Source organism: Myotis brandtii, unplaced genomic scaffold (assembly GCF_000412655.1).
Source record: "Myotis brandtii unplaced genomic scaffold, ASM41265v1 scaffold1327, whole genome shotgun sequence".
Lineage (NCBI taxonomy): Eukaryota > Metazoa > Chordata > Mammalia > Chiroptera > Vespertilionidae > Myotis > Myotis brandtii.
Genome location: NW_005354705.1, coordinates 321,831 through 333,350, shown reverse-complemented (window position 1 = coordinate 333,350; position 11,520 = coordinate 321,831). Strand labels below are relative to the sequence as shown.

Here is an 11,520-nt window from a genome sequence, read left to right as displayed (position 1 = left end):
AGGCACATCCCCAGTAGGGGGTGTGCAGGAGGCAGCTGATCGATGTTTCTCTCTCATCGATGTTTCTAACTCTCTATCCCTCTCCCTTCTCCTCTGTAAAAATCAATAAAATATATTTTTTTAAAAGAAATAAATATTTTCAGATAATTAATGAATGCATTTTTATGTACTATGTAATTTACTTCTGCATCAACATGAGATATGTTTTAATGGTTTCTCTTGCAGAACGAACATGAAGAAACATAATCCATCCCTGGTGGTACAATTATCTTACCCAGACTTGGTCATCAATGTAGGAGAAGTAACTCTTGGGGAAGAAAACAGAAAGAAGCTGCAGAAAGCTCAGAGAGATCAGGAGAAGGAGAAAGTTTTGCAGGCTGCCTGTGCTTTATTAAACTCAGGAGGAGGAGTGATTCAGGTGGAAATGGCTAATGGCAATGAGCATCGTGGGACTTTGGGGCTGGATTTAGAAGAGTCTTTGAGAACACTTAGTCAGTCTTCAGATTTTCGGGCTTTCTTTGAGACTGATCCACAAGGGAGGTGTTTTTACATTTTTGTTAAATCTTGGAACACTGACTTTTTCCCTGAAGATCGTTCCAAGCCCTGCATTTGCAGCCTGGATTCTTCTTTACACCGTAGATCTGAAACTTCTGTGGTTCTCATGGATTCAAGAGAGGCATTTCGTTTCCTGGAAACCAAGAAAAGAAATGCAAAAGAGATGGGAAAAGAAAAAAGAGATGGGGAAGAACCTCCTAATAAAATTCTCAGGGGTGCAAGTTTTGCAAAGCAAAACTCTCATGACGAGCAGAATCCAGAAAATTTGGATTCTGCTCACCAAATTTTCCAAAGAGACCAGCTTGAGTATGGTGAAATCCTGCCTTTTGATGAGTCTCTACACATAGAGTTTAAACAGTTCGCTACGAAACACATCTCAGTCCGTGTAAAAGACATAATTCCAAAGTATATATCTGCATTTGCAAACACTGAGGGAGGCTATCTTTTCATTGGAGTGGAGGATGAGAGTAGGAAAGTTCTGGGATGTGCTAAAGAAAACATTAAGCGTGAGGATTTGAAAAAGGAAATAGAAGATGCAATAAACAAATTACCTCGTGTCCATTTTTGCCAATCCCAATGCCAGATAACTTTCACAGTCAAATTCTTGGAAGTGTTAGCCGAGGGGCAGTTGTATGGTTATGTTTGTGGGATCAGAGTGGAGCCATTCTGTGGTGCAGTGTTCTCAGAAGCTCCCAGGTCATGGATGGTGAAAGACGAGGAAGTCTGCTGCCTGACAACTGAGGAATGGGTAGGCATGATGATGGACACAGACCCAGGTAAGAGGGGAAAATACCTCCCTCCCTGTCCTTTTCTTACTCTAGCACCCTCATACTAAACAGGCTTTCCTTTCTTTCCTATGACTTTGAACTTCTCACACCCACTAGACTCTGTGTTATTTGAATCTCCCAGTATCCTGCTTTCCATACATGATAAAATTTTGCCAGGTAATTAGAAGCCCAAATCAAGTGTCTTATAATAGGCAATGTTTTCACATCAGAAGATGAAAAGAAAATTTGGGGACATTGTTGCCTTGTAGTAGCTCTTACTGGCTCTAGGGTCATTTATTAATATTTCAAGAATTTTTGTGAGCCAGTTGTTAAACACAGTCATTATTAAAAATTAAGTTATATAAACTTATAATTAAATTATATTCAAAACAAATGCAAAGTCACCACTTCTGAATTATTTACTACATTTTATTTTTATTTTTTTAAAATATATTTTATTGATTTTTTACAGAGAGGAAGAGAGAGGGATAGAGAGTTAGAAACATCGATCAGCTGCCTCCCTAAAGTCACCACTTCTGAATTATTTACTACATTTTATTTTTATTTTTTTAAAATATATTTTATTGATTTTTTACAGAGAGGAAGAGAGAGGGATAGAGAGTTAGAAACATCCATCAGCTGCCTCCTGCACACTCCCTACTGGGTATGTGCCCGCAACCAAGGTACATGCCCTTGACCAGAATCAAACCTGGGACCCTTGAGTCAACAGGCCGACGCTCTATCCATTGAGCCAAACCGGTTAGGGCTATTTACTACATTTTAATAGTATCTTTGCTTGTCAGGTTATTTACATCTATTGTATCTGTATGGTAGAAATACTATAAAAGGCTGTGCTATTGTATGTTTCTTATCAACTCTGCACTTAGTGATGTCACATTGGTAGCTTGAAACTGTCTATGGTGAGAATATTACATCACAGAAATAAGCTACATGTGCATAGATATTTACTAAAACACTGTGCTACATACCATAAATACAAATGAAATGCTATCTAGACATAGAAAGTAAAGAATTATATTGAATGGGAAACACATTCAAACTTCCAAATAATATCTCTTCATTGTTGGATTTTGGCAACCTCCATATGCAATAAAGACATGAGTCTACACAGGTGAATAGAGCATTATCTTGCCATTATCTCTCAAGTCACACCACCTACCAGTGATTCTCAACCTTCTGGCCCTTTAAATACAGTTCCTCATGTTGTGACCCAACCATAAAATTATTTTCATTGCTACTTCATAACTGTAATGTTGCTACTGTTATGAATCATAATGTAAATATCTGATATGCAGGATGGTCTTAGGCGACCCCTGTGAAAGGGTTGTTTGACCGCCAAAGGGGTCGAGACCCACAGGTTGAGAACCGCTGACTAGACAGTCATAGAATACACCTACTTGTAAGGCAGTGGTTCTCAACCTTGGCTGCACATTAGAATCACCTGGGAATCTTTTTCAAATCCTGATTTCTGGGCCTCATCCTCCAGAAATTCTGTTTCTTTGTTACTAATGATGAGGCCCAGAAATCAGGATTTTAAAAAGATTCGCAGGTGATTCTAATGTGCAGCCAAGGTTGAGAACCACTGTTGTAAGGCCTCTTGCAGTGGTGAAAAGATGGACTAACATGAGTTTTTTTCTTTCTTAAGAGCTTCTGAAATTGTCCGAAGACTTTGAATCTCAGCTGAGTCTGTCTAGCAGGCCTCCTCTTAGCAGACCAGTGTTCTCCAAGAAAGGACTAGAATACAAGGAAGATCTCCAGCAACTTTTATTTTCAGGTAGCAACTGTGGTTTGCCTACTTGACACCAGCCAGTTTCTATGCTAGGATAAGGGCAGCGGGGAGGCGGGGGGTAAATGGTTATGCTTGTTTTTTAAATCCTGAAAATATACTCTCTAAACCTATGTGTACAAGATGATGATGCTGCCAGTAGACCGGTGATAAGTAATTTAAAAATGAATCTTCACTGACCCCACTGGCTGAGGCAGTCCCACATATAGAATCCAGGATTATTATTGCCCTTAAAGACTGTTTGGTCCTGAAGATCTCAAATTACACTGATCATCAGTATTTCTGGTTACTTTTAAAAGTACAGATACCTGGTTCCCCACTCCAGACTCAATAACTTAGACTATCTGGGATAGTATGTCATAATGTGCATTTTTATCATGGTTACTCACATGATTTTGATGTTCATCCATCCAGACTGGAAAACTTTTTATCTAGTTGAACTAGAGGCATACACTGTACCAACAGGAAAAAAAATTGCCCACCTCTGCCATGTTTTCCAGAGGAGTAGCTGCTATGAATATAAAAAAGAAGAAAGATTTATATCAAGATGTAACATAAGCCCTAGCTGGTTTGGCTTAGTGGATAGAGCATTGGCCTTTGGACTGAAGGGTCCCACGTTCAATTCCCAGCAGGAACATCTGAGGTTTTCCCATTCATTTGCATATCAAATTTATATTTTAAAAATTGTCCAAAATAAATTGAATTAGATACAAGATTAAGTATAAACATTGATAACTATTTTCAAAACTCTATAAGCTCCATTTTAGTAGAGCTTATTACCACAGAATAAATTATAACTAAAACAAAATAGCAGATTGTATGTTCATAAGAGCAACAATCTATTTTTCTTATATAAAACACAAATTTTTGCCCTAGCCAGTTTGGCTCAGTGGCTAGAGCATCAGCCTGCAAACTGAAGGGTCCCAGGTTTGATTCCCGTCAAGGGCATATGCCCGGGGTGTGGGCTTGATCCCTAGTAGCGGGTGTGCAGGAGGCAGCCAATCAATGATTCTCTCTCATCTTTAATGTCTCTATCTCTCTCTCCCTTGCTCTCTGAAATCAATAAAAATATATTTTTAAAAAGGCAAATTTTCAGGAATTATACCAAAAATATAAAGAATAGTTTTTAATCCTCACCTAAGGAGTGAGGATATTTTTCCATTTATTTTTAGAAAGAGTGGAAGGGATTGGGGAAGGGGGGAAAGAGAGGAAGAAGAAGAGAGAAAAGCATCAATGTGCAAGTGACACATCAATTGGTTGCCTCCTGCTCTCACCCCAGCCAGGGCCAGGGATTGAACCTGCAGCCAAGGTACATACTATTGACTGGAATCGAACCTGCGACCCTTCAGTCCCCAGGCCAATATTCCAACCACTGAGCCAAACTGGCTAGGGTGAAAGGGACACTTCTTGCCTTGACATAATTTACTTAGGAAGCATGTCCTATTTTATAGTTAAAGTAAGACCTATTCAATGATGAGATAAAACACATTTGCTATGAAATTCTTTAGTGCTTTTCTTCATTTATCAGGAGGGATAGTCTGTGTGACTTGCAGGGCAGTGCAGTAGAGTGGAAACCACAATAGTGTCTGAGGCTTCGGTTTGGATGCTGGCTCTGCCATTTCCTATGGGTGTGGGCATGGGCAACTCACTTGACCTGTCTGAGTTCCAGTTTTCTCATAAAAAGGAGAATAAATGAGTATTTCTCCCTTGTACAATTGAGGGGCCCAGAGATGTCTGTAATCTCCCTAGTACAAGCAACAAATGATGTGTTTTCTTATTTTATACTTCTTTTTGTTTCTAAAGTTCTATTTTAAACATATCCTTATATTATTCTATTTCATCCATTCTAAGAAGTGTGTTTCCCCCATCCTTTAACATCTCCTAAATCTGGATGTTTCATAATGGATGCCGTCTCCCACTGGCTATCATCCAGGTTGCAGACATAATCAAGTCTTGTGAACACCTGGTACAAGTCAGCAACAACAGACAATAAACAATTACCAATGAACTTTGGCTAATTTAACTTAAAATTACTACTACAAATCTGAGTCTGGTTTGTGATCTGACACCAGCACAACAGGATAAAACAGTCTCTTCACTCCCTCTCCCCTCCCCCCATCTTTGGAACAAATGATCATTGAGAGAAGTTTAAAACCCTACGTTATTCTCATGTCACATCATCATTCTTTGCTCCCTCATGACAAAGGGAGACTTCGTGATGGATGCAGTCTCACCCTGATCTGTGAGTGATACCAGAGGTTAGCTTCAGGAGAGTTAGCTCGGGGCCTAACTTCAGGGTCTCTCAGGCCAGGACCACAGGGAATTCTCTGTGAATAAAAGTTTTAACATGGCTCCATCTTCTCCGCAAATATTTAATGAGCACCTTCTTCCAGGGAGGGCTCCTCCTACCTCCATCAATGGGAACTGTTCAGGGAAAAATTGAGATTCAGCAGAACATTTCCCAAGCAGCTACCATGAACCAGATATTTTATGCTATTTTATTTATTCCTCACCATAAGAAATGTGCTATTTGTTAATGTGGGTGTGTTTTTTGCTTTGTTTTACAAATGAGGGAACAGTCTTAGACAGTGGTTCTCAACCTTCCTAATGCCGCGACCCTTTAATACAGTTCCTCATGTTGTGGTGACCCCCAAATTCATTGTTACAAATTGAACATAATTAAAGCATAGTGATTAATCACAAAAATAATATGTAATCACATATGTGTTTTCCAATGGTCTTAGGCGACCCCTGTGAAAGGGTTGTTCGACCCCCAAAGGGGTCGTGACCCACAGGTTGAGAACCGCTAGTCTTAGAGAAACTAAGGAATTTCCCAAGGTTATAAACATAATAAGCACATAGATTTAGATGAAGTGTGCCAGGTTTTCAATACTTCTTTTCCTTTATTATAAAACTAGTGGCCTGATGCATGAATGAAGTTTCGTGCAAGAATGGGCCTTTGTTCCCCTGGCTGCCAGCACCACCTTCGCTCTGGCCAGAGCAGCCTTTTCTGCCTTCCCACACTGCCCAGAGGTCTGGAGCGGCTGGGGTGGCCATGACGACAACGCAAGCGTTCTGCCCCATCCCCGGCCGCTGGGAGCCTGTGTATTCAAATTAACCCGCCATCTTTGTTGAGTTAATTTGCACACTCACTCCTGATTGGCTGGTGGGCGTCGTGAAGGTACAGACAATTAGCATGTTAGTCTTTTATTAGGTCGACTAGAGGCCCAGTGCGCAAAATCGCGCCTGCCCCACCCGCCACACCTTGGAGAGGTGCCCCACCCCACCCCACCGTGCTGTGGAGAGGTGCCCTGCTCCGCACACCATGAGAGCCGTTGCTCATGGGCTGGGGGTGGGGAGAACCAAGAGGTGCTCCATGCACCTCATGGTGACCGGTCGTTTGGTTGTTATGGTTGTGACGCCTCTGGCCTTTTATTATTATGATAATAATATTTATAAATGAACATATTTCAAAAATATTTAATTTATCATAAGATCAATTATGATTGAGTATAAGTATAATTACTTTTTATTAATTGTAATTAATCATATAAATAAATATGATATTGACCTCACATTTATAACTCTTTTTATATCTAGTATCATCAGAAGACTTGCAATTTACTCCTGAATCTCTCTTGAAGGAGCTGTACTCAGAGCATGAAGGCCTGAAGGAATTAATAAAGAAGCAAATGCATTCTTTCTCCCGGGGAATTTTGATCTTTTCTAGAAGCTGGGCTGTGGACTTGAACTTGAAAGAGAAACAGGGAGTCATTTGTGATGCTCTGCTGGTAACACAGAACAGCCCCCCCATTTTCTATACAGTTCTCAGGGAGCAGGATGCAGATGGGCAGTTGTACTGCACCCGTACCGCCTTTACCTTGAAGCAGAAGCTGGTGAACATGGGGGGCTACACCGGGAAGCTGTGTGTCATGACCAAGGTCCTCCACCTGAGTCCTGAGAGCAATGCAGAGTCCCTTGAAGGTTCAGACTCTCTGATTAAGTACCCTAAGTCCTACTACCTTGCAGACACCAAGCAAATGGAAGCCTTGCTGCAGTCCCTTGTGATTGTCTTGCTCAGCTTCAGGTCTTTCCTGAGTGACCAGCTTGGCTGTGAGATTTTAAATCTGCTCACGGTCCAACAGTATGAGATCGTCTCAAAAAACCTCCGCAAGACCACAGAATTGTTTATCCATGGTTTACCTGGCTCAGGGAAGACAATCGTGGCCATGAAGATCATGGAGAAGATCAAGAATACGATGGGTTGTGAGAAAAATGAAATTCTCTATGTTTGTGAGAACAGGCCTCTGAAGGACTTTATTGGGTAAGCAGTTGGATCTCGTTGACACCAAATGAGGTTCAGTTTGAAATTATTCCATGTCTTCCTCTACTCAAATCACTTTGTTACTGCCCTAACTGGTTTGGCTCTGTGGATAGAGCGTCGGTCTGTGGACCGAAAGGTCCCAGGTTCGATTCTAGTCAAGGGCATGTACCTTGGTTGTGGGCACATCCCTAATAGGAGGTGTGCAGGAGGCAGCTGATCAATGTTTCTAACTCTCTATCCCTTTCCCTTCCTCTCTGTAAAAAAATCAATGAAATATATTTTTTTAAAAAAACACAAAAACTAAGCTACAAATCACTTTGTTCTTTTTTTTAAAAAAATCCTCATCCAAGCATAGTTTTCCATTGATTTTTAGAAAAAGTGGAAGAGTGAGGGAAAGACAGAGATAAATATTGATGACACATTGATTGGTTGGGGAGGGTCCAGGATGGAGAGGAGCCTGCAACTGAGGTACGTGCCCTTGACCGGAATCGAACCTGGGACCCTTTGGTCCACAGGTAGATGCTCTATCCACTGAGCCAAACTGGCTAGTGTTTCACTTTGTTCCTTGACAGAAGGGTGGTAAATTGATCTGTAACAACAGTCCTGTGTATATAGGAGTATGATAGAGCAATTTTCCTCCTTTATATACTTGGAGAAAACCTGATTGTGTCTTTTTAATTTTTATAGTAATAAAGATATCTGCCAGGCAGTGACCCGGAAAAACTTCATGAAAGAAAACTTTGAAAATATTCAACACATTGTCATCGATGAAGCTCAGAATTTCCGCATTGAAAATGGGGACTGGTATGAGAAGGCAAAAACCATCACTCAGAGAGGAAAGGATGGCCCTGGAATTCTCTGGATCTTTCTGGACTACTTTCAGACCAGTCACACAGACTGCTGTGGCCTTCCCCACCTCCAATACCAGTACCCAAGAGAAGAGCTCGTCAGAGTGGTCCGCAATGCAGACCCAATAGCCAACTACCTACAAGAAATAATGCACAAAGTAAAAAAAAATCCACCACCTAACATCCCCTCCAAATTCCTGAATATATTCAATGAAGCTGAATGGTCTCAAGGTGTTCCAGGCAACTTAGAGATGAGTGAGCACAAGGATATAGAGCGAATGATGGATTATATAGCAGGAAAATGCCATTCACTTTTGAAGGCTGGATATTCCTGCAAGGATATTGCCGTGATTTGCAGCACAACAAGTGATAAAGACAAATATAAATATGAGCTTCAAAGAGCAATAAGGAAGAGAAAAAGGCCTCGGTCCAGTGAGGAATCTCAGACCAGTGAGGAATCTGATCTGTTATTTATAGGAGATGCATCAGATATCATGGGCAATCACATTGTATTGGACAGTGTCCGTCGATTTTCAGGCCTGGAAAGAAACATCGTTTTTGGGATCAATCCAAGGGCAGCTGAGCCAGCTGTTTTCTACAATCTTATGCTCTGTCTGGCTTCCAGGGCAAGGAAACAGCTGTATATTTTGACTCTCTTAGGAATGACTAACTCTGCATCATTTTAATGATGGTCTTAATTTTTCCTATCATAAGCACAGTATATGCTTCTACTTAATTGTATCTCTCTCAATTTCTTTCTTCAGTATCTTATAATTTTCTGATTATAGGTCTTTTACCTCCTTGGTTAAATTTATTTCTAGGTACCTTATTTTTGTTGTTGTTGTTGCAATAGTAAATGGGATTTTTTTTCTTAATTTCTCTTTCTTATGGTAGTTCATTATTGGTGTATAAAAATGCCACAAATTTATGAATATTAATTCTGTATACCACTACTTTGCCAAATTCATTTATTAGATATAGTAGGGTTTTTTGGTAGAGTCTTTAGGGTTTTCTATATACAATATCATATCATCTGCAAATACTGACAGTTTTACTTCCTCCTTTCCAGTTTGGATGCCTTGATTGAGTAAACCCAGCGGAGATCACTCAGGCTGTCCCAGGGCAGACAACCAATCCAACTTATAGAATGTTTGGCTATATAAATGGTTATTGTTTTCTACCATTAAATTTTGGGTGAATATGTTAAGCAGCAAACAGTGATACAATAACTTCTCAAAGAGATATCTGCACACCCATGTTTATTGCAGCATTATTTACAACAGCCAAGATAGAAGCAACCTAAGTGTCTATCAAAGGATGAATGGATAAAGATGTGGGATACATGCACAATGAAATATTATTTAGCCGTGAGAAAGAAGGAAATCCTGCCATTTGTGACAAAATGGATGAATTTTGAGGGCATCATGCTAAGTGAGATAAGTCAGACGAGAAAGACAATTACTGTGTAAAGTCACTTATATGTGGAATCTAAAAAAACTGAAATGGAGAGAAAAGTGGGTACAGCAGCTGGGGACAGGGGGTTGGGGAGATGTTGTTTAAGATCATAAACCTGCATCTAGTAGATAAAAAAGTTCTGGAGGTCTAGAGCACAGCATAGTGTATATCATCAATAATTCTGTATTATAACATCAAAGTTTCTAAGAGACTAGATCTTAATTGTTCTTACCACAAAAAAGAAATTATAATTATGTGACTTGATAGAGGTATTGAAGCATAGGCACTCCATCTTGTTCCCATAACCTCCATTTTGTAAGAACTATTGTTTAAATTTTCCACTAAACACAGATCGTCCTTTGTTCTTAATTAACTCTGCTATTCCTGGCTTCTGTAAGCATCTTGCTCGATTAATAGGGAAGATAAGCTCAATTATCTGGTCCTGGAAGCTGCTCTGCTGACGTAGGGTCTGGTCCGTCCCTGGTTACACCCATGCCAGGTGTCTTTTAGTTATCTGAATTGTGCTGTGCTCAAGGCTACAAGCTCCCTGCAAGATATCTACTAAGCACTCTGCCCCCATCCCAGTACGTAGGGCTCTTTGAAAAGCCTGCTAAAGGTCTGGAAGCCCCATATTTAGGAGACAAAGAAACCGGGGTCGGGAGGGTATAAAGGGAAATCTTCCTCCATGTTACTTTGCTCAGACTCTGGAGACAACTCCTCTGAGACCACTGGCGTAATAAAGACTCCAAATTTGGCTTACTGATTAAGGCATCCTCTGTTTAGCTCGCTGATTTCAAACATAACATTGTTAGCTAACACTATAATGGTAATCACACCACAATGTATAAATGTGTCCAACCAACATGTTATTTACCTTAAACTTATACAGTATTATGGCAATTAATCTCAATAAAAATAATAAAAATAAATAAATGTTAGCTATTGCTTTTATTACTATTGAATATAGCAAGTTGCATTAACTCTACACATGGTAATATAAAACAAAACAACCTTAAGAAGAAGGTTTAAAATATATAAACCTAATGCCCTAACCGGTTTGGCTCAGTGAATAGAGTGTCAGCCTGCGGACTCAAGGGTCTCAGGTTCGATTCCGGTCAAGGGCATGTACCTTGGTTGCGGGCACATACCCAGTAGGGAGTGTACAGGAGGCAGCTGATTGATGTTTCTCTCTCATCGATGTTTCTAACTCTCTATCCCTCTTCCTTCCTCTCTGTAAAAAATCAATAAAATATATTTTAAAAAATTATATATATACACACACAAACCTAGCCCTGGCCCAGCGGCTCCGTTGGTTAGTGTCACCCTGATACGCCAAGATTTCAGGTTTGATCCCTGGTCAGGGCACATACACAAATCAACCAATGAATGCATAAATAAGTGGAACAACATTCTCTCTCTCTCTCTCTCTCTCGCTCCCTCTCTCACTCAAAATCAATAAACAAAAGTTTTTTTAAAATGAAATATATAAACCTCATTATACATCCTTCAAAGACTAGAGGAGCAAATTTTGAGATCAGATTCAATCCCCACTAATAGGAAAATGGGGAAGAAAAATCTTTGTTCATTGTTACTAAAGTTACACAATAACTAATAATAGCCAGATTTATTGAGCAACTACTATCTTCCAGGAACTTTTCTGGGTGCTTTACGTCTACACACTCCCTCAATCCTTTTCACAGCTCTATAATGTAGGTACTATTACCTCCGATTTACAGATGAGGAAACCAACTCAAGTCATGAAGA

At 40.0% G+C, this 11,520-nt stretch overlaps 1 protein-coding gene across 1 annotated transcript in view; it reads left to right on the top strand.

Moving 5' to 3' along the window:
• Positions 1 to 9,023, top strand: part of SLFN11 (schlafen family member 11) — a 25,450-nt gene extending 16,427 nt beyond the window's left edge. Inside the window, exons 3-6 of the mRNA XM_014534759.1 lie at positions 226 to 1,331; positions 2,989 to 3,117; positions 6,730 to 7,453; positions 8,141 to 9,023. Coding sequence (XP_014390245.1) covers positions 226 to 1,331; positions 2,989 to 3,117; positions 6,730 to 7,453; positions 8,141 to 8,987 — 2,806 coding nt within the window. The 3' untranslated portion in view covers positions 8,988 to 9,023. The remainder of the gene's footprint in view (positions 1 to 225; positions 1,332 to 2,988; positions 3,118 to 6,729; positions 7,454 to 8,140) is intronic.
• The last annotated feature ends 2,497 nt before the right edge of the window (positions 9,024 to 11,520 follow it).